This window comes from Dermacentor andersoni, chromosome 4 (assembly GCF_023375885.2).
Source record: "Dermacentor andersoni chromosome 4, qqDerAnde1_hic_scaffold, whole genome shotgun sequence".
In the NCBI taxonomy this organism is placed as follows: domain Eukaryota; kingdom Metazoa; phylum Arthropoda; class Arachnida; order Ixodida; family Ixodidae; genus Dermacentor; species Dermacentor andersoni.
Genome location: NC_092817.1, coordinates 80121988 through 80145757, shown reverse-complemented (window position 1 = coordinate 80145757; position 23770 = coordinate 80121988). Strand labels below are relative to the sequence as shown.

The following is a 23770-nucleotide window of genomic DNA, read 5'->3' as shown; positions in this document are numbered from 1 at the left end:
TTACGTAAAAATTTAAGTAAATAAAATACGCTATATTTGTTAATTTAACTACCAAATGGCTTGACAGTTAATTAATTTTATTAAAATATGCACATAACGCTAAATTTACTTTTATGCCGAAATATGAACAAGTCTAATTGTAATTTTATTACATAACTAATAATTCAAAATCAACATAACTAAAATGTAAGTATTACAAGCGCATACAAAGTGTTATTTCATCAGCGAGAATTACTTTCGTAAGTGGCCGCAACGCAAGCGACTCCTCGCGAGTCCTTCAGTTCCCCTCCGTAATGATCGGCTTCAAAATTTAGTTCTCTGCTATGGAAAGAAAGCCTGATTAGTATTATCACCGATTTGTCCACCCTTTATCACGAATGCGCAGAGAAACTTCAACAAAACTTGTCCTCTGGTGAGCGCTCGCGGTCTCTTGACCCGCGTCAAATCAGGGGGAAACGCGGGTACGTCGAGTGCTCGTCCCTGGTCTTGACTGCATCTGCTTTGCTCATATGACAGCTTTCTTTTTTTTTTTTTTTTAAAGAACTCGCGATCACACGTATAAATGCATTTGCATGGCTTCCGCGCGGGAAGTGCCTTCTCGTGAGCCGTCAGTGTACATTGCGCTATGTTCACGGCCTGAATTAAGGCATATTATGCGTTCTACTTGGTTTAGTATGACCGCATTTAAACATCCGCGTTCAGTCTGATAGCTGAACCTCTGCGCGGTTTAACGGTGAAAAGTGCTTTCTCATGCATCGTAAGTGCCTGCCTGGGCTGTCTGAGCGGCATGATCGTTAACGCATGCCGTGCGTTCCACTTTTAGGTGAGCGTTTGTCGATGGGACAAGTGCTCAAGAAAGTGAAAGAAAACGGTGAAGGTAACGAGGATGATAACACCGAAGGCAAGTCTGTTTTCCTTTTCCCGCAACGCGCATGTTTATTAATCTTTGAGGTTTATGACGCCCAATTTCAGTGGAACAGCGAATCTTGCATTAATAATCCAGCAGCTGTCCGAGTAAGCACTGTTTCGAACCTAGTTTCGCATACTGCCAACGATTACACCACACCTAGAAAGCAGCGGTGGTATCGCTGTTTACACGCCCAGAGGGCGCCCGGCAATGTGCGCTCAGAGCATTTTAGCATGTGTTTGCTCATGTTCAGGAAAGTGGGGCACTTGCATGGTGTGTTGAACTTTGGACAGTAAACACAGCATTGGTTGATCGAGCCTGCGAAGTTGCTTGGTTACATGATAAAATTAATGCACGCGCGTTTTCCTTTGTACTGCTTGAACAGGCCGCTTGTGCAGACTTCTTTATGGGTATTTAAACAAACGTGGCAGAGTTATTAACTGTTGACGCATGCAAGCCCCATCTCCATTTAAAAGCTAGAGGAGTGCCTGTTTCTATGCATGGTGGTTTACTACATCTTGTGGTTCCATAGTGTCAGTATTTAATAACTGCAAAATGCAGTGCCATTGTTTTAAACAGAAGCTATAAGCCTCAGTGCTGCTTGATGTGATTTTAATACCTTGTTTCCACTGATGTTTTAACACACAGTTTCCTGTTGAGTGGCATGATGCTGTGCTTGATTTTTGAGTGCTTCATCTGTCAGCTGCTGACTGCATCTTTTTAGTCGCCACATCATTCCCAAAATTTTTTTTTTTACTGATAACTGCTACCATGAAGAAGAGCACCTTTATTGCACATCAAATAGCACTAACATCACACTGGTTTCGAACATCTTTTGAAAAGTTGCTGCCAGTCTTTGAATGAGATCAAACCTCTTAGCCTTGATTCTCCTATTCTCAGAACTTGCTGAGTTTTTTGTGATCAATGGCTGTGTGAATGCTTGTAGCAGTTTGTATCCTTTTATTTCTCCTCATGTATATGGTGTACCATTCGTTTCCCTTGCTCCCACCTTTCTAACCCCCCCCCCCTTTTTTTTTTGCCCAATGTGTAGGGCAGAAAACAGGCTAAATGCTCGCTCACGGTTAATCCTTCTTGTGCACGAGTTTGCGGGTTCGATCCCGGCTCCAGTTGCTCCATTGCAATTGGGCCAAAATGCGAAAACGCTCTTGCACTATGCAAATTAGGTGCACGTTAGAATTGGGTGAATTCATTCGGAGCCCTTCACTATGGTGGCTTCATAACCCACTGTGCAGCTAATAATATAAATAACCCACAATTCACTTTTTATCTGACTCCTGTTTGTTGTCCATTTTGAAACCCAGGAGTTTTTATTTGTGTTTGTGAATTGATATTTAGCAGGCTGAGCATGCCCAGGAACAAGTACTGAAACCTTATTCATGATGCGTCCATAGGCTTTCCAGATCTTGCTAGCTGGCCACCAGAGCTGAGCCTTGCAGTGCTGTCACACTTGAATGCCACTGACCTCTGCTTGGCAGCGTGTGTGTGGACCCACCTTGCCCAAGATGAAGTCCTCTGGCACAGGTGACTGGTTTCATTGATCTCTATTGAGCAGAAGTGCCATTCTTTTTGTAGCCTTTCTTTATGACTACGCTGCGGTGGCTCAGTGGCTTCAGGATTCTGCTGCTGAGCATGAGGTTGCAGGTTCGATTCCCTGCTGCGGTGGCTGCGTTTTGATAGGAGTGAAATACGAAAATGCTCATCACATACTTGGGTTTATGTGCATGTTAAAGGATTTTTAACTTTGAACAAGGCCCTCATGCGGGAGTGAAAATGTCCTTTTTGATTAAATGTATAATTTGGTTGACATAGTACCCTGGGTTTTTTTCTCCCCCTCACAACGTTAATGGGGTACTGACATGACATTTTCAACACGTAATTTTTTTTTATGACCTAAAGTATGAATTTCTTAAACCCTAGAAACAATACTGGCAAGCATCAGAGCGTCTTATTTGATTTATTGTGATACTCATTTCTGTGAACCAGTTTTCGGGCCAAGGAGCCGGACGAGTCAATTTCATGACGCATGTCTCACTCTGTTCCTGTGGTCAGTGCAGCTGCCACAAGTGCAGCCAGAATAAATGTGCACAGTGCTCTCGCTTCCTCTATTGTGAGTGAGAGAATGGCATCACACCTAGCCTTATTGCTGTACGACATTGGCCAGTTTATCTCTCTGTCATGTCGTCACAATGATATAGATAATGCTAAGTCTGGTGTTCTGAAATTATTAAGAAGCATGTGGAAGAGTTTATACTATACAACACTGAAGATCATACCTGTCACGATGCGTTTTAAAGAACCCCAGGTGGTCAAAACATAATAGAGAGTTTTAGATTAGGGGACACAAGTGGCTTGCATACGCAAGAACTAGGGGCCACGATACTGCGTATGCACAGTCGCCCGTAGTCTTGCGCATGCAAGCTGCTTTTGTCCCCTAACCTAAAACTCTCTAACATAGTGCCTTTCGCTATGGCGTCTCACGGAGCCCAAGTGTTGTTTTAGGATGTTGAACCTCATAAATTGGGCATCAGTTAACTGTCTGTGCGCGTGGTGTAGTTACAATTTTTATTTTTTTTTGCTCTTTTTTGTGGCAGGAGCTGATTGCAGCTGTGCGTTGCAACATTAAATTTCTCGTCCTGTGTACACATTGTTGTGTGGGGTGCTTGTTTGTTGGCTTATCAGTGAGCAGTATTCTTTTGTGCTGAGATGCGACCTTTGTAAAGAAGGGTTATAAAAGAAGCCTTTCTGTGCTTAGAGGGGCACAAAAATTATTTGAGCAGCGTTAGTAAATTAGCCTTCTACAATGCCAAAAAAAAAAGCCACTCTTACCACGAGAGATGTTTGGTGAGCCAAAAGATGCAATAACGAAAGACAGGTGGCGACGCCATCTTAAGTTTTTCTGCAACTGCTTGCTGTGATGTCATAGATTTAGACTGTCTGCTTGGCCTAGTGAAATCTTCATCAGCAAAAATTAACCACATTGTGTATTCTAAACCAGCCAAACACTAAACTTAGTAAGTTTCAAAAGCTTTTGCTGAACTACAAAGCCAAATGTGAAAAAAAAGAATACCTTGAAATGTGACGTCACATTGACATACCGGCCTTTGGGTTTCAGGGCAAAGTTAGAAAAACTGAACTTTGACTTTCAATTTCTCTTCCAATAATCAGCCTATTACCGCTAAATTAATGAAGGCAGAGTTTTTGGAGAACACTTTATCAATGTGAAATGATTTGTCGTTTCTCTTTAGTGTACCTTTTAAGTGGCACGGCAATGCTTTTTAAACACAGTAAAAAGCCATTCACAATTTTTAGACAACGTTGCCATGATCATACAAGCCAGGTATTATTCCACTGCAGGCAGCAGGGAGCTCACAACCTCACATGAAAGATTGCTCACTCTCTCGTGTGGTGTTCAAAGGCCCCACTGTTGTGTGCTGTCTGTGATACCATAGACGTGCATGAAAATCTACAAACGCCAGCCATCAGGCAGTTAGTTGTCCATGATCTTGAGTCACTCCTGAACAAAACTCGAGCGCATGTGCACCCTGCCAGTCTTTCAGAAAAGGGCGTAGCAGCAGTTGTTAATGCATCCCACACATCCTGGTAATGCTGTTTTGTCATTTTTCAGCACCTTTGTCAGATGCCAACCTTGAACGGTTACAGTGAGTGCACCACAGAAAAAAGAAAAAAAAGTAAAGATGAAGCAACAGACAGGGAATTGCCATCCACGTTGCCCCAGCTGAGAGAACACATTAGGGAGTTTTAAAAATAGCCATCCAAGCCCCTTTGTGCTCCAAAAGTCTCACACCAAGCTTGCATTTTTTTGTATACCTGGCTTGTTGCTTTGTTTGCCTGGCATGAAGATTTGTGACCCCATCTGGGGGCCAGAAAACTTTGAAGGGCGCTTGAGAACCCGAGCCCCCCATAGTCAGCACCTATGGCTGGAGTAGTTGTTATATTAACTTTACAGATGCATGCACATTGGCCTGGTCAGCGCTCTACATATGTTTTGACAGTTTCTGAGGGTACCGTGGATCATGTGCCTGCCAGGGTCAGTCTTTAGTCCAATTAAGTATCCGTATTTGTCCACTGAATGGCACATGAATGTGCTTTGAAGTTCTGTAGAAGTAGAATGCTTTGTCTTGAATTTGCACAGTTTGGCTACAGCCAGATAAATGCCCTGAAACACAGCTACACATGTGAAAGTAATGAACCCTATGAATTCTCCCCTAGCAAAAAGCACCATGGTATGGTAGGTCTTGTGTAACATTGTCGCTCACATTCTGTGCAGTTTGTGCATCAGCCAGTGGGGCTACACCAGCATCTATGGTATGCCCAAGGAGCCTGGCTTCTCTTATCGGCGGCTCTACTTGCAGCTCGACGAGGGAACAATCACATTCAATGCAGATGCAGAGCTGGTGAGATGAGCCTCCAACCGCAGGTCCTATTTTTCCAAATGTATTGACATGCTGTAATGAATATGAAGAACCAAACATTGCCAAATGTGCAAGCTAAAAATTTTAACTTCTTATTGGGTGAACTTGTGTCCAGAAAAACAGGTAACACTCGAATCACATTGATAGCAGCAAGCACAGTCATCCAACCGTTGAACCTGAAACCATAATTTCAAAAATACTGTTGTAGTAATTGTTCCTTGCTTTCTTAACACGGATTACCTTGCAGACAGTGCGGAGCAGCCTACTTTTTGTTAGTAGTGACCTGTCTTACAACATCTGCATGCTCAGAAGTCACAAAAGGCAACTGTGCATGTCGAGCACATCCTTTAATTTGAGCATTGTTTAGTTTGGCCACATTTTTGATGCCCCATCAGGTTGAAATTGCAGAAATGACAGCTTCTGATAGTGCATTTGTATTAATATAGTCCTTGGCTAGATACATTTCTCAGCTTGTTGACATAAATTACTCGGTGCAACTTTGCAGGGAATGCAATACTTCATTTCTCAGCGGCTCGTGAAAGATGTCCCCATTGAGATTGCCAGGTTCCTGCACAACACTAAGCGGCTCAACTCTCGCCAAACTCGGCTGTACTTGGAGTCAAGGTAGGCAGTGATTTACGTGATGTCTGAGTTGGTGAGAGTGTGTGTGTGCGTTTGAAACAGGTTCTCAGGATTCTGTGTAGATATGGCACAGAAAAGCACGTTGGCAGATTTGGTCTTAAGGTTCATATAGTATTGCAGACAGACAAGACACCCTATATTCTGTTTCATACTTGGCAGGCAAAGCTGTGGAAGCTATGGAAGTAGTGCATTCATGAAAGTCTCACGCCATGCTTTTCACAGTTCAGCTGCTTTTTATCTGCGACACTTTCAATGGAATAACTGCATAATGTGTTACAACTCCAACTTGTGGATGAAAGGTTACGTCAAATCACGTGTGAGGGTTGTACCATAAGTGATGCAAAAGTTGGCATAACTTTTTTCATCTGACACACATTGTTAAAATACTACATCCTTGTAGAGCATCATCATCATCACCACCAGCCTGGTTACGCCCACTGCAGGGCAAAAGCCTCTCCCATACTTCTCCAACTACCCCGGTCATGTGCTAATTGTGGCCATGTTGTCCCTAGAAACTTCTTAATCTCATCCGCCCACCTAACTTTCTGCCGCGCCCCCTGTTACGCTTCCCTTCCCTTGGAATCCAGTCCGTAACCCTTAATGACCATCGGTTATCATCCCTCCTCATTACATGTCCTGCCCATGCCCATTTCTTTTTCTTGATTTCAACTAAGATGTCATTAGCTCACGTTTGTTCCCTCACCCAATCTGCTCTTTTCTTATCCCTTAATGTTACACCCATCATTCTCCTTTCCATTGTAGAGCAACTCTTTTTTAATACAAAGATACATGTATTGCTCAATGTAGCCTCCATCACAAGAGATGCATTGGTGCCAGTGTTGAACCCAATGCTTGATCACATTCCAGAAAGTCAAGGAGAATGATACCCTTGTCATCCTAAAGCACAGTTGTCATTACTTTCTGTACTGATCGCTGGCTCTTGGACTTATGCCTTGGAGAAGAAGTATAATGCCATTCCATGGATTGTTTTTCGATTCTGGATGATAAAGATACACCCACGTTAATCTCCTGTAACCAGATTAGAGAAAAATCTGCCTTTGTTGGCTTCAAATGCTTCCAGCTAGCCAGAGCAGACCTTCACTTTTTTCTCTTTCAAATCAGGTGTTAACTGTCAAGGTACCCACTTTGCACATACTTTGATTTTCTAAGTCTTCTACCTTTTTTGTGACACTGTCACCACAGCTCAGTTGTATAGCAAAGCTCACAGATTGTGACTCTTTTTCCTGCACGAATCAGTTCATCTACTCAGTGACGGTTCGTGTCGCCGGTCACAATTGATGGTCTCCCATTGCATGGTTTGTCTTCAATGCTAGTTTTCACTACTTTAAGCTTTTCCTTCATCTCTGCACACTACTCTTGTCAATGGTGTCATCTCCGTGAACATTCAGTAGTCTTCTGTGAATGTCAGAGAGCCTGCACCCCTCCTTGGTCAAAAACTCAATAACAGCCCTTTGCTTCTGCTTGGATTCCATTAGTTACCTACACTGAAAGAGAAAAGTTATTTTGATATATTATCGAGAAAGGTTTACTCTACAAACATGTTGAGTATGAAAAAAGTACTGCCTTAAATAGAAAAATTACACCATCTTTTGCATTACTTTTGGTACAACCCTTGTATCATTTTGTACACCTTTGTGCCTCCGGTATGCGACGCACTATGTTTTGGTTGCAAGCGCAAGTGGTGTACTGTGGCCATTGGTCGCAGAAACATGTCACTCTACTTGTTTGGTGGTAAGTAAGTTCAGATCTGGCACGCTTTTCATGGATAAATTACGTTACATTTCGCAACATAAAAGTATAAGATGATGTTACATTTAGTTACATGAGGCGTACACTTACATCTTTTGTTCATATCTGATGCACTATTTCTTAGTCATGAATCCGAGCAGCAAGGGGAGTCTTTCTAGCCTTCGTATCGTCGCCTACTCTGTATGAAATGGAATGTAGTGGATGTTAAGTAGAGTAACAGCTTGACACAAGCATTGGACCTCATACAGTTGAAGCTCGATTTAACGAAGTGATGACCACGCTCAAATTATTTCGTTCAATCGGGAAGTTCATAAAATCAAGGAAGGAATTTTTCGGTCCGTCGAAGTCTAATATTGTAATGCAGTGACGTACATGCAAAAGCTACCGCGGCGTCGTATTTGCCGCTAATCTAGTCATCTGTCGCATAAACCATGAAATAACGAAAGCAACCACCGCCACCTCTACCGAGGCAGTGTAGAGTCCACTGTTCTGTGCAGATGTGCAGCATGCAGCCTCATCAAAATAAAGCTAGGACCGGGACTAGGACGCCTAGATGTTTTAATGCGATAGCTTTAAAGTGCACGCTTGAAGAAAATCTCGTCTGTGTCAAAATTAGAGATAAATCACCACTTTATTTTACTAATTTATTTCAGGAAAAACTTTGTTAAATTGAGTTTGACCAACTTAGTTTCGTTAATTTGGGTTGATGATAACATTGAACGCTGTGGGTACCTGCCGGGAAATGGAAATTTTTTCTGTTAGACTGGGAACTTCGTAAAATCAAGTTTCGTTAGTATGAAGTTTTAACTGTGTTAAGATGCTGGCACTATCCATAAACATAGAGGAAGAAGGTAATAAATGGGAAGTTGGGTAAAAGAAACTGACAGGGAGCATCAACTAGGTATTGAAATGGGAAATATCTGATAGATGAAGCAACTTGGCAACGCTTTTGCCAACACCCATTTTATGGCTGGTGTTGACTTGCTTTATCACAACACTGAGCTGCATTTGATCCTAATTATCTTCATCATGGCATCTGTGGTCAAAACTTTGCTGTGTTTGGGAGCTGTCTTTAAGGTTTCGGAAATCCGTTGATGAGAAAGAGTCTAGCAGTAGTAGCATTTTATCTTCACTAACACACTATTGTAGACCCAGAGTGAAAAGTGTAAATGAAAGATTGTAGAGAAATGACAAGTAGGAAGGATTAAACAGGAATGCATCAAAGCCCTCTTGTGGAGCAAATCGTTATCAATGCACCACACTAGTAGTTCACTAGCAGAGTTTGGTAGCAGTTGTGCAATGCTGTGGCTGCAGGCGGCAGGTCCTGGATCACCTGGTGGAGCTCCAAAACTTTGAGAACCAGCACTTGCCGGAAGCACTGCGGCGCTTCTTCCAAAGCCTGCAGGCACCTAACACACAGAACAGCTACCTCAGGACACTGCTGGAGAAATTCTCACTACGCTTCTGCAAGTGCAACCCTCACTTGGGCCTTAGCTCAGGTGAGTTTGCATATAGGGTGGTCTGATTCCACAGGGAGCTCTTAATCCTTTCTGTAATGCTGACAGGTGTATTTGTCACCAGAATTTGTATTGACACAGCCGATGATGATGAGTAAAGTCGTCATGATTTCGTGTTTCCGGAAATCTCTCAGAAATTTGGTATGCTTTTCGTCATTCCCTACAGTACGGAAGGGATTAACCCCTTCTGTGCTGCACTATTATACCGAATTGTGACCATAAGTGGATACATTATTTCTGAAAACCTCACTTGCCAACACGCTTTACCTCCTCAGAAAGAATAAATTCACTTCTGCTTGTGCTTTCTCATGGATTATGTGCTGCCATCTATCGAAAGCTCAACTAAGCACTGAGACAAAGCTAGGCTCATCCATGGCATTGCTAGAAAATGCAAAGTACTGCTGGCGAGCTGTGCTTGTCTTTGGCTGTTCTTACGGGAAACTTATGGACGAAGCTAAATCGTCCAAAGCACAGAAGGTTTTAATATGGCATACGTAATGATAATGCCTCAGGAAGAACTGAATTAAAGGCAAACTGCAATGGAATTTTACTTCGGATAAATTGATTATAGATCAGTAGTATATATTACTATTGAGCAATCTTGGCAAAGCTTCAGACCTTGTAATTGTCAAAAATTTTTTAACAGCCTTTAAATAGCACCTAAGCAGACAACACATGCGCCTGGTGGTTCGCAGATATAAGGCAAATCCAAGCACATAATTTCTGAGATTCTGTTGTGAACGCACTGCGTTCATGGCATTTTACAACAACCTAACGTCAGAGCCAGAGTTGCCAGCATCATCGCCATCACTGACATCACAAGATAGCAACAGAACGAGTCTCCGCATAGCGTGATGATGGTGCGCAGCTTTGTCTTTGATTATGGAAGCTAATTAAATAAACTCACAGGACGGCTACGAGGCTGTAACGTGAACATTTAAGCACTACCTCTCACGCTTGAATGTTCACCTGAATGAAGAATACTTTGTAGACAGGGATTAGAGGGACACTAAAGGTTACCAGAAACTCAAGGTAAAGTGGTAGAGCAATGTTCTAGAACGTCTAAGGCGTCAATATAATCGCGAACAGAGCTTTAGTAACCGAGAAATTGAGGTAAATGCATGACACGATTTGAGACCCCCCAGCGACATTCCGGTACTAGCCCTATGACGAAAGCACTCCTCATAATTTGTGTTACTAATACTCAACTACTCGTATTAAATATATCATTTCATTCGATTACAAGACGGAAAAAATGCTACTTGTCTACGTCTATTCGATTCTAAGAAAAAATAACATTTTGACGTTACCCTTCAGTAATATGGGTGTTCGAAAGGTTTCTTTTTCGCTCGACTCTGCGCGCTCGACTCTGCGCCGCGCACGCTTTGGAGTTTCAGTAGTTTGGTTATCGCGTCGTGCTGTGAGGGTTCTGCTGGCTCGCGAAACTTTCATTTGGAACAAGCAGCGAGAATGCCACGTCCATGTGATGTCGTGGGAAGCCCTCGTTGCTTTCCCGCTCCGGAGAGCCGGTGTCGAGGCCGCCGTCGTAGTACGCAATGACGCCAGCAGCGTGAGCCCTCAGCAGCAGGTCGCGCTCGTCAGTGCTCAAATCGCTGAAGTTGAGCCCACCATCGCGAGCCAATCTGTCGGTGTCAGGTTCCATTGCTACGAGCGTCGAAGTTTGCGTCATAGAATGAAGTACCAGCTTATGGGCGTCTTGCGCTGGAGTTTGAGGTATAGTAGCGGCGCCTGGTGGCGGTGCGGGAAACGACATCTGGGTCGTACCATCTTGGGTCGTATTGAGCCCTGGCTGTGGCGAAGCACGTTTCTAGGCCGAGTTTTGCGTCGATTCGCACTTTTTTATGCCCTGTTGCGAGTGCGAAGTGTGTGCAAATGAGCACAAATGGTCGGGCTCATTCGATGACAATTCACTACTCCACTACGAGCAGCACAGGTTAAGAGAGTTAAATGCGCTCATCCTTGATCTCAAGCCAGCACGTTGAAGCAGCGCAGCAAGGCAGTATTGATTGCAGCACATCGATGTTCGAGCGCTGTCATTAAAAGCTACATCAAGCGAGCAGTGCACAAGCTCGCGCTACAGCGCGATTCGCATGTACGTGCGAGCTCATATCCATTGCATCAGTTTAGCGGCATGCAGTCAACAAAGATTGCAGGAGGCCCACCGTTTGGCGGCATGTCGAAAGACCGCTGCCGTCGCGGCGCGTACGATCGTGCGCTTGAGCAGTTCGTACATCGCGGCGCGTACCGTCGTGATGTACGTAGTTCCGTACACATGATGTCTGCGCATCGCTGCTGTGGATTCATTTATAGCACGCATTTCCTCGTGTTTGTGCGCCTGAGTCTAGCAGCTAGCGTGCAAACCTTACCTGTAGTTCCACTTAGTACGCGACTCGCTTCACTTGCGATTGACACCGTGCTAAAACTTCGCCGCCTAATTCTTGAACGGCGTACACGTATTCGGCACTGCATAATTTCTTGCCTTTACGCAGCGTGCCACCCCTGAAAAAATCTTCAGCGCCCGATATACGCAGCAGGCCGTGCTACAACACAACCGAAAGTGGCGGGTCCATATTGTAAACGTGCTTTCCGAAGCAGACGACCGAGCTTGGCATCGCTACTAGATTTGGTACGACCCATTTTAGGACAGAGGGCGCTTTTTAGCACCTTTCTTGGGTTCAGCGGGAGCAGTGGTAAAGCAAACAGGTCCGCAATAGACATTAGTAAGAGGCGATTGGAGGATTGGTGGAAGAAAAGTAGGGAAACCACAAAAGACGGAGACGTACAAAAGCACACTTCGCAATAGGGGATCAGAAAGTTTGGACGCGGTAGTTCATAGTGTTTTTTTTTTTCTTTTTTCATTGGTTAACCTAGGTAGGATATTAGGCAGCATAGTATCAAGAGCTTGGTGGCGCAACCCACCGCCCCGTTCCAAAGGGGACGCTCATAACATCCATCCATCCATCCTCGCAGCGCCCACTGGGCAATGCAAGAGTCCCAGTAGAGCCCCATGGTTGCGCGTTTCTCCTTCCGCTAGCCACCATACTCCTGCTTTCGCTCTGCTGTCGGCTCTGTCTTGGCTCTGTTTCTGGCCGCGCGTTTGCGTTTTGCGCAGAAAAGCCGTAGTGCCGTCTGCGGACGCCGTTCTACTCACCGATGGCGCAACGTCACTATGAGACCATGATGTCAGTACTCCTCGATCGGAGGGCGGGCGATTTGAACTGCGCTAGAGGTACGCGGACGCTTCAGAACGCATTTTCTCTTAAAATAAGTCTCTCCTTGGCACGAAACAAGCGTTTCGAGGTTTCTGGGATGGTATTTCAACAGTCCACGTTGACTTAATAGTAGCCTTTAGTGTCCCTTTAAGTGCTGTCAGAGAGTGATGACAGTGGGCATTAAATGTAATTAAATTTCCATTCTGTGAGTGTAATCTTTTTTTGATTGCCAGGATTACAGGCGTGTGAAATATTTGTTGTTAAAAAATCGGGTGCATATCAGGTTTCTAATTTGTTTGGAATCTGTAATGCAGTTGTGGGAACGTCGTGCAAGTTGTGCCAATCTGCACCGACTGGAATTTGTTGCTCAATGCTGTCCCAAGGGGGTCTTTTTTACGTAAATTGTGCCACTGCTGTGCTACGAGGTTGTTTTGGTGTTGCGAAAATGGGGAAGCTGCTACACAATAGAATACAAAGCGTGGCGCCACTGCATTCATTGGCCACATTCTTTCACAATGTTAAGCCAGTGGGACTGCCGTTGTGACGGCTGACAGAATCGAATTGATTCCTGTTTTTTACATACCAACCGTGCGACATGTGTGAGGCTACAATGAGCTGGGTGGCCATGCTGGCTTTGCGACTGCATGCTCAATGCAGTAGCTTTACGCTTTGAGGGCTGATGCGCGATGACCCTCTGTTGGCAAAAAGGTAATCAGTGCCCACTGTACTTTCCTGTTGCTTGCAACTTTATTTGTTACACTGTATGATTTTCTTTCAAGAGAATTTGAGGTAGTTGAATTTAGCATTGGGCATTATAACCACACACACGGTGATCGTGTACTAGGCTGCAGTTCATTCTCTTTGTTAACTATTTATTTGGTAAAGCTTCTAGCAAAAAAAACTATGGCAGAACTCATCTTACAATGACTGTTGACGGTAATGTGGTTAGCATTCGAGCAATGTAGTGACACACTGTATTTCTGATGTCATTCTGGGCATTCCAGCAATTAATGTTCTATTCTATGTCACCATGGACGGGGCAAACTGAATGCGTTGGTGAGAAACACATTGATGTAGGAAAGCACAAGACTCTGCTTGATGAACTGAAATATAAAGTGTACAACTGTGGAGGAATTGATCTTCTTGCAAGAATACCAACCAACCGATATATACCAACCTAGACCGACCTATAGATATCAATCTATTCAATGAGTGGTGAAGTTTGCCAAATATAATGGCAACTTCACCAATTGCATAATGTAGCAGATAGCCTCATTAGATATGGAGTGAAGTGTATGCTGAGATGAGCTGCTTATCAATATGCATGTTTATACTCACATGGTCGTGATTCATAATCAGAAAGTGGTTTTGGCATGTAAAACCCCATAATTTAATCCTCACATGGTAGAAGTAGAGGCTCGGGTAAAGCAATTGGCGGCGCATCTCTGCAAGGCTGAATCCGCCCGTAGCTTGTATCCTCCTCCTCTTCCTGAAGTGATGTTTATTTGACATGTGTGAGGGCCCTTTGAGACTTCCGTTTTTTTTGGCTATATGCAAGATATTCCGGTATCGTACTACTTTGCTATGGCAGTCGATTGCCAAGGTCGCCCATGAGCATGGTGGCATGACGACGACTGTATGATGTAGACGCATTCATGACGATGAAACGACGAAGAAGGAATGACATCGATGGAATGGTAAAGATGGCATGATGATGACGACGGCGTGATGACAATGAGATGTCAATTTTTAAATGATTACAATGGTATAACAATGACATGACAATGACGACTTGATGAAAATGGGATGACGATGAGTGTGTGATGTCAAGTGTGTGATGACAATGGCAAGATGGCAACTGGATGACAAAGGTGGAATGACAACAATGGCATGACCACAATGGCATGATGACAACTGTATGATATTGGATGCATCATTGTGACTGTCTGACGACAGGCATTAGAAGGGTGGCATAATCACGATTTAATTATGATAGCATGATTACGATAAAATGACTAAGAAGGATTGACGTCGATGGAATAACAAAGGCGGTGTGATGACGATGGCATGGCGACATTGGAATGACATTACTGAAGTGATGACCATAGTAAAATGGCAGCGTGACGAGGATGGTGTGACAATGATGGCATGACGAGAATCAAATGACGACAATGGAACAATTGCAATGGCGTTGCGATGTCTGTACGACGGCTACACAATGACAACAAGTGCATGACGACAAAGGTGCGGCAACGATCATATCACGCAGCGTGTATGATGACGATGGTGTGATGACGATACAGTGAAACATCGTTGAACCGGAGTTGGTCGGAGCTCAGATAAAGTACGTACTAAGTGGTAGTACTGCTTAACTGAAATTGCACGAGATCGCCCACTTACCTGTCAAAAATGGAACTCAAGAGAGAGTGCGATGAAAGGGGAAAAAATATGCAGTATTTATTCACTTCGCACGACAAAAGTGTTATTTTCGTTTGATGCCACGGCGGCCTAGCAGCGACAACAGCGGCCTCAAACTTACTGAAGCTGCGAGCCAGCTTTTCAGCCAGCGCCCTCTTCTTGGCAAACACTCACATGGCAGATTCCTTGTTGGCATTGGATGTTCTCCGTGCATGTGGGTGGTAGCGCTGCAGAAATCGTGAGGCGCCTTTTTCATGCAGGGTGCTGTTCTCGTCGTGACGATTGCATTCATGAGGCTGACGTAACGCGCAGCTTTTGCTACTGTCAAGCCTGAATCGCATGTGCTGTCGCTTTCCGTGTCATCTTCATAGCTGTTGCTAGTCGACACTTCGGCAATAACAGAGGCAATGATGGCGAAAAGTTAAACCTTGTAGCCGACATCTCTTCGCATTCGCAGCAGCGCTGCCGAGCAACTTCTTCGCATTCCAAATGCCACACACCGTAATCAACAGTAAATCCCTGTCGCGTGCCAGTGCCGACTTCTTCGCGTCACGTTTGATAGCATGAACGATGTATAATTTTTCTTCTATGCCGAGTACCTGGCGTCGTATTTCTTATCCTAGCTTCGGCATGACGCAAGTCCTTGTTTGCACGATGCCACAATGCACTCTGGCACGGCGCCGAAATGATGTTGACGTTGATGTGGCTTCACGCGCAAATGCACAGGGCGCTTGGAGGCCGTTGTTCTGATCTCTGAGGTTTGTTGTTGTGCCGGACCGCCTGATGGAGATGACACACAGCCGTGTTTGCATGACGAAAAGTGAAAACACTATGTGTTAACCGATACATACGCAATAAGCTGGTATGGTTTATGCGGATACAAAACACATTATGTTCAATGGCCGCTGAGTCGGGGATTTAACTTTACTACTTTTAAAACGAAACTACTGTTTAAGTGGGTACGGTTTAACAAGGTTTTACTGTACGACGAAAATCAGATGGCGAAGCAGGAGTGACGACAATGGAACGACCATGGAACGACCATGACGACATCCCAACGGCGGTATGACAATGAATGCCTTACAATTGTAAGAGAATAATGGTGTGAGAACAACGGTATTATGAGAGTTGGCTGACTAAACTGGAATGATGACAAAGCAATAACCACTACTGCATCACAAGCACGAGCACATACTTAGTAGACTAAGCTATTAGACAAGTTGTGCCGCAGGGAAGGGAACGACGATAGTAAGACGAGAGTTAGATAACGAAGCTGGTATGACAACGATGAAGTGTCATTCCTCGTCTTACACCAATTCATTCATTCCCCGTACTATCATCGAATGAAATAAATTACCATCAGCCATCGCCACAGAAACTGACATCATAAAATTCCAAGAGTTTCTTCGTTGTGACGGAAATGTGTAAAACTTGCTGTTTTTGTTTGTGTTCATTTTTCCTTTTTGTGTTATGCCTTATGTTTTATTGCACTTATTACTGAAATGTATCGCGTTTATTAAAAGCTGTATCGCCCCCCCCTCCCCCCATGTAATACCCTCTCCTGGAGGGCCTTTAGGGGTAACATGAATAAATGAATCACAACCACCAGCACATATGTGTGGCCCAAGCTGTTACACAAATTGGGCCACTGAGTCGGGGTAGAAGGCGTGACGATGACAGCATGATGAGAGTCAGATCATTAAGCTGGAATAACGACGATGGAACAACCATGACGGCATCATGATGGCATCATGACAGCATCACGACAGCAGTGTGACAATGAGTGCATGACAACTATATGACGACAATGGCGTGATGACGAGGGCATGCCGAGAGTCAGATGACAAAGCTGGACTGACGACAACGGTATCATGACTTCAAGCACACACCTATTGGCCTTGCTGATTAGACAACTTAGGGCACGGGATCGGGGAAAAAAGCATGATGACAACAGCATGTCGAGAGTCAGATTACGAAGCTAGAATAACGGCTATGGAATGACCATGATGGCGTCACAACCACAAGCATATACTTGGCAGTCCAAGCTCGTAGATGACTTGGGTGACTGGGTTGGCGTAAGAGGCTAGGTAGGCAGATAAGCTCAATACAGCTGAAGTAGGCAAAGAATGTGAATTACATTAAATAGTTAAATGCAATTGAGCAAGTGGCCTAGCACTATATGCCTTGTCCTGCAAGCGCATAATAGTCGCGGAATAAAGAACATTATGTGCTCACACCACTGATTATGGTTTACAGTAGAACCTCGTTAATTCGGATTTCATTGGACCGAAAGAAATGTAAGAATTAACCGAATGTCTAATTATCAAGCGTATCAAGAAAACAATAAGCAAATGCATAATACATCAACACCACGCTTTTATTTACTGCATGAATCAGCAAATCCTGTTTCTGTGTTGCACAAAACCAGTGCAAAAGCTTCGATTCTCATCTTGTGACTGATTAGCGCTTGCAGCAGCGAAGGCCTCGCGACTTCCTTCACAGGACAGCCACGGCGTGCGTCTTCATCTGAGACGCTTTTCACTACCACTCGGACATGCCGATTATTTTTTTCGCCAGTGTCGCCAGGTCGCAGCCCGTTGCAATGTAGGCAGTGCTCTTCATCCTCGCCAGCTTCACACTGAGTAAAAGTGAAACTACTGTTTGCCACAACCGTTGCGAACAACACCGCGCTTGCTGTCGACGCGATCATGGATGGCGACTATACAGCGTTGAAAGCATGCGGCCGACGTGTGCACTGAGTCAAAGCGAAACTATTGTTTGCCACAACCGCCACGGACAAAACCGCGGCCGCTATCGATGCCATCATGTATGACAACTACGCAGTATGACAACTACGCCAATGCTGTTAAGCGCGGCAGTAAACGCAAGAAGGCTTTGAAGGAACAAATAGGCACGAGACGTTCTGGCGTTGCTGTCATTCACGTACGATTTCCACTGATCACTATGGTGATGCGAAATCCGCCGCATCGTTCTGGTTTACGATAACGCCGCTTTTTGCTCTTTTTCTTTGCACATTTGCGGCGCTCCGCGCTCGTCGAGCTCCGAGATTTGCCCGAATTAACCGATGTGCGGCCAAATACGTCCAAATTAACGAGAATTTAATTGCAATAAATAATGCATACACCTGCCGGGACCAAAGGATGAGCTTGAATTATCCCAATTTCCGAATTAACGAGGGTTAAATTTTCTCATTGGTCTTACTGTATAATAAAAAATCGGAATGTGCAGCAAACCAAACCTACGAAGTGGTCCTTCCTCGACGGTACATTAAAGAGAAAAGTAATTTCAGCTACGCCAGTAAATTACCTATCTAAATAACAAAAGAGCACCTCTTACTGTGAAAAGAGGCTTGGTAAGCCAGAAAAGATGCAAAAAACAAAAGACAGGTGGCGATCCTGCATTGGAGTTCCCACCCCAGCATGTTGTGATGTCATAGAGTTTGATAGCGACTCCTCAGGCCTTGATAACTATTCATTGGTGAAGTTGTACTACATTTCATCCTAGAAAGTGGAGGCCTGTACTTGGCAAATTTCAGGAACTTTTACTCGCCGGTAACGGCCTAAATATGAAAAAGTACTTTGAAATCTGTGACAGCAAGCCGGTGCTGGTGTTTCAGCAAAAAATTTAATAATGGTAATTGTGACCCTCATTTGCTCTTCTAATAATCTATTTATTACTGTGACATTGAAAAAAATTTAGTTTTTAAAGAGTATTTAATTGGCCAAAACATGTTTTTCTTTATAATACCCCTTTAATGTTCTTTGTGTGGTTTCATGTAGCTGGTAGCTTGCGATTGTTCTTGCCGCTGCCATCATGGTGTTCTGCAGTGAATCACTCATTTTCCCCTTGGTTCTTATGAGGAAATGGTTATGTAAATTAAAGAGAACGCTAAATTATATGTAGTTTTCCTGCGTGTGTTTTTGTGGAAACCTTACACCTACTCGAAGCACAGCAGTAGGTGCTCCATAAGTAGGTTTTGCCAGCTCCAATGTCTGCTTTGAAACGCTGATGGGTATTGCCACTACTGAAAATGTTAGTTTTCTACTTTGAACCAGAAAAAGTGGGTGCACATTTGACTCGGGGGCATGTTAGAATTGGGCAAATACTGTCAAATGAATCAGTGATGTGTATTATAGTTCTTTCCTGCCTCTTGTTTAATTTGAACCTCCGTAGAATTGGGAAAACTATGTCGGTCCCATGACTGTCGAATGAACGGAAGTTGACTGTGTTACTTTATCAGTTTGTATTGAATTGATAACTTTCTTTGTCTCTTTCGTGGGGTTTCATGGTCGTTTGTCTTCTAACCACTTACCTATGCAAACCTGTCATTGGAAGAGAGATGTGGAGAGGGTGGCAGAATCTGGAAAGGGTGTTGTGGAGCATAAAGAAGCGAGGAGAGGGAATTGTAGTGGTGGATGTGAGAAAGGCAGCCCCTAGTGTCAGCTTGTTTTGCCTCACTTGGCATCAATGCGGAGCAAGGAGACAAGCCAAAAAGATGAGGGCTGAACATGCTAGATCTTGATGTTGGCACTTCTGTCGGCATCATCTGGTGTTTGTAACTCAACGTTGAGTGATGATGTCAACAAAGCTGGAGTCGACCAGCCAAAACACAGAGAAGAAGCACAGAGAACTGGACATGCCAGGTGTTTTTCTTTCTTCCATTGCAGCAACAAAATTTTCTCAGCTGTTGGTGACCATGCTAGGATTGTTTGGTGCTCGCTCTGATGTCATTGGTGCGAAATCCCTGCATGACTTCTCCATATAGACCCTTTTCACGGCGATCCTGCGGGCGCCACAATGCTTGATCTCTGAAGCTATGGCCAAAGATTCGACACCCAGTCACCATCTACGATATACACTGAAGCAAAGCTTTGCTGAGCCGCACCAGGGTGTCATGCCCATCCATTGAGAACTCGGAGGCAGCTGAAGCAAGCAACAGACGAGTCAACACGGAGCTCATTACGCCTTATCCAAATGGCACGAGCAGCATTTATGGGGCTTGTACTAGAAGCAAGGCTAAAGATATTTTCCAAGCTGTCCAAACTTTTGGTTTGTGAATTGATTTAAATCAAGGTCAATGTATTTTACTCTTCATATTTTATTTGGCTACCACTTTGAAGCAGCGGCTTGTCATGTTTCTGACTCTGTAAAGTTCCTCAGTGCAGACACTATCTGATTGTGTATTTGTGATTGTGTAATTGTGTACATTTGTTCTTGCTGCGCATGAGGCTTGAAAAGTAGGTGTCCTGCACTTTTTAATAGGTTGTAACAAAGATATATTATCACCAGTTACTCACTTATTCTGTGGACTATCATGAGACGTTCAGCTTCGAACATTCGTGCATTGTCGATGTAGTCGCCGTCACCCATACTTCGGCGCATTATATCAAGTGTGCGCCCATTCACTTATTTTCGATATGTTAGCATTAGAATGGTCGTAAGCTTACATGTGAGTTGTGGTGGATGTGCGTAGATACCATGCTTTCTTTCTTTGAAGGTTAGTGAGACAACGCCGACGGATGAGTGAATTTTTTAATCCTTGACGAAAGCCATGCATCGCAAAAAGCTGGCAAGACGGTCAGTCCTTATGTAGCCGCGGTACGTGGACTTGGTCACGCAGATTCATTCCATTCTTTAAAGGGACACTAAAGGTTACTATTAAGTCAACGTGGACTGTTGAAATACCATCCCAAAAACCTCGAAACGCTTGTTTCGTGCCAAGGAGAGACTTATTTTAAGAGAAAATGCGTTCTGAAGCGTCCGCGTACCTCTAGCGCAGTTCAAATCGCCCGCCCTCCGATCGAGGAGTACTGACATCATGGTCTCATAGTGACGTTGCACCATCGGTGAGTAGAACGGCGTCCGCAGACGGCGCTACGGCTTTTCTGCGCAAAACGCAAACGCGCGGCCAGAAACAGAGCCAAGACAGAGCCGACAGCAGAGCGAAAGCGGGACTATGGTGGCTAGCGGAAGGAGAAACGCGCGACCATGAGCTGGTACTTCATTCTATGACGCAAACTTCGACGCTCGTCGCAATGGACCCTGACAACGACAGATTGACTCGCGATGCTGGGCTCAACTCAGCGATTTGAGCACTGACGAGCGCGACCTGCTGCTGAGGGCTCGCGCTGCTGGCGTCATTGCGTACTACGACGGCGGCCTCGACACCGGCTCTCCGGAGCGGGAAAGCAACGAGGGCTTCCCACGACATCACATGGACGTGGCATTCTCGCTGCTTGTTCCAAATGAAAGTTTCGCGAGCCAGCAGAACCTGCACAGCACGACGCGATAACGAAACTATTGAAACTCCAAAGCGTGCGCGGCGCAGAGTCGAGCGTGCAGAGTCGAGCGAAAACGAAACCTTTCGACCACCCATACTACTGAAGGGTAACATCAAAATTTTATTTTTTCTTCGAATCGAACAGACGTAGCCAAGTAGCATTTTCTTCCATCTTATAATCGAATGAAATGATATTTTTAATATGAGTAGTTGAGTATTAGTAACACAAATTATCAGGAGTGCTTTCGTCATCGGGCTAGTACCGGAATGTCGCTGGGGGGTCTCAAATCGTGTCATGCATTTACCTCAATTTCTCGGTTACTAAAGCTCTGTTCGCGATTATATTGACGCCTTAGACGTTCTAGAACATTGCTCTACCACTTTAACTTGACTTTCTGGTAACCTTTAGTGTCCCTTTAATATGCCACTCATTATTTTTGCAGCCAACTGCTGCGCACGTCTTCCCTCTATCATAACACATTTTGCAGCATGAATGGATCACAGTGCGTCAGTGAACACTCAGTTGCATTTCCAACAGCTGATGGCACAGTATACCAAGGTAGAAGCGGTAATTGTTTCGTATTCCTGCGGCTTTCACTGAGGCAATGGGCAGCGTGCCGCCAAAAGCTCCATCTCGTTTCTTTAGAGCAAACTGCTGCGCGAAAAGGTTCTATATGTTGTGTTGGTGTCACGTCGGCTAGTGTCACCGGCAGTCTTCCTGAGCATAAAAAAACAAAGACTGGAAACATTGCTGTACTGAAGCGAAATGTTGCCGCTGCACTACCAAAACACAAAGGAGGTCCTCTTGCAGGCTTGTGCTGTGGGACCTCCTTCTGTATAATCACATATCCATGTTATTTGTACACACTGTGTGAATAAATGGTTGATTGGTTGATTTGAGCAACAAGCAGTAAGGGAGCAGCAACTGCAACAAATGGAAGCCCACAAAGGCTACGGTGGGGACATTCGGTTTTTATCAACATGCTTCGCAATTGCAATTTGCGTCAGTGGTAGACAGATCAAACATTTGAATACCCATTTGTGTTGCGCGTAGTATGTGTGGCTGCTTATGGTCATCCATACTTATTTTCTTTTTCTAGTCATCAAACTCCATTTTTGCATTCATATTTGTAATCACATTAGTATGTTCATGCAAGTGCTTTGGCACAGCTTTTATGTTGTGGCATGCCCCGTTTTACTGTTTTTTTCTGTGTTTAACTTTTGTGTGCTGCATTGTCATTGTTAAGATGTGATGGGCAACTCTAGCTCACAAATGTGGTTGTTATTATTGAGAATATGTCTGTAATAAATTTAGTACTAATTTGTTTACTTTTATTCGTTTTTTTCCCTGCTACCTGTGCAGACATGGTGTACATCCTGTGCTTCTCACTCATCATGCTCTCAGTTGACCTAAGCAGTCCCCACATCAAGAACAAGATGTCCAAGCGCGAGTTTATTCGAAATGTTCGTCAGGCTGTGCACCGAGCAGATGATGAGCTTTATGGACACCTGTACGATGATGTATACCTGCGTGGACATGTTGCCCCAAACTCTGAGGACTGAAGGCCGTCCAGGGACAAAAATTTAGTTGTGTTATCTCCTGTCTTTCCCCCACCCTTCTCATGTGTCTTGAAATTCACCTTTGGTCTCATCCGTCTTATTGTCTTTGTTGCACAGTCATCCCTTGGCTGTGTTTGTGGTTGTGACACATACCAGTAGCATCATTTCATATTGTTTTCAGTATTTGTGTGACGGCCACGTCTTTAAGTGCAGGAGTTAAGTGCATGTCAGTGTTTTGGTCTCATCAGGTAGTGTTTGTCTCTAGGCCCACTGGCCAAGATCAAAGTTGTGTCAACTCTAGTTTACCTGACACCACCACATAACGCTTTTCTGCTCAGTACTCACACAAAATGCTCTGCAACTGGAAGTAATGCCAACCACATGCTTGCATCAAGCATTTTTATGTGAACATTCATTTAATGTACTAACATTTTCTGGAACCATAGTTGTTAGTAGTCACAACTTGCATTGCTCACCACAAGTGCTTGCTCAGGTACTACTAGCAAAGCACCTGCCAAAAAAAAGGAACGGGGGGGGGGGGGGGGGGCATGTTGGCTTTTAAGTAATAACTTAGTTGTTTAGTGTGGCTAGCACAGGGGAGTGTGGGCCAGTTGCGGACAAAGGCAATATCTGCAAGATACCACCCTATATTTACAAATGCAGACATGCTTTCAAAAAAAAAAAAAAAAGCCCTGGACTACTTTAACGCTAACACATATGCGGTATCTTCAGACACGCAACATAGAGCAATCTTGTGGCCAACCCTGGGCTGCCCTCTTCGCTTACAAACTTTGCTTATTTGCCACATGGCAGTTGCGGTTGAGTGCGCTTTTGCAGATTGTGCATGAAAGAGCTAGTCATACTGCTGTAGTGAACTGAACTTGCTAGTCTAGAGCAGGTGCATCTATTATTTATTGGACATTGTTCTGTCACATGAATAAAGCTTGTTCATTGAACATGTTGGTTGT

General features: G+C 44.3%; 1 protein-coding gene across 3 annotated transcripts; it reads left to right on the top strand.

Moving 5' to 3' along the window:
• The first annotated feature begins 235 nt into the window (after window positions 1–235).
• LOC126536360 (F-box only protein 8-like) lies at window positions 236–23758 on the top strand. Of its 3 annotated transcripts, none has more exons than XM_055073950.2 (7): window positions 236–461; window positions 824–901; window positions 2320–2449; window positions 5217–5343; window positions 5867–5985; window positions 9088–9272; window positions 22606–23758. In XM_055073950.2, exons 2-7 carry the CDS (start codon window positions 838–840, stop codon window positions 22803–22805), a joined length of 825 nt encoding a protein of 274 aa, XP_054929925.1. In that variant the 5' UTR covers window positions 236–461; window positions 824–837; the 3' UTR covers window positions 22806–23758. The 3 variants fall into 3 exon arrangements, with proteins under 3 accessions (XP_054929925.1, XP_050039249.1, XP_054929924.1); XM_050183292.3 differs by having other exon boundaries at window positions 237–412; XM_055073949.2 differs by lacking the exon at window positions 236–461 and adding an exon at window positions 482–757.
• The last annotated feature ends 12 nt before the right edge of the window (window positions 23759–23770 follow it).

Bases quoted from the DNA above. Each gene is read 5' to 3' on its own strand.
- LOC126536360 (XM_055073949.2), top strand. The intron at 2,450-5,216 runs GTGACTGGTTTC...CATTCTGTGCAG, and splicing joins GATGAAGTCCTCTGGCACAG to TTTGTGCATCAGCCAGTGGG. The intron at 9,273-22,605 runs GTGAGTTTGCAT...CTACCTGTGCAG, and splicing joins TCACTTGGGCCTTAGCTCAG to ACATGGTGTACATCCTGTGC.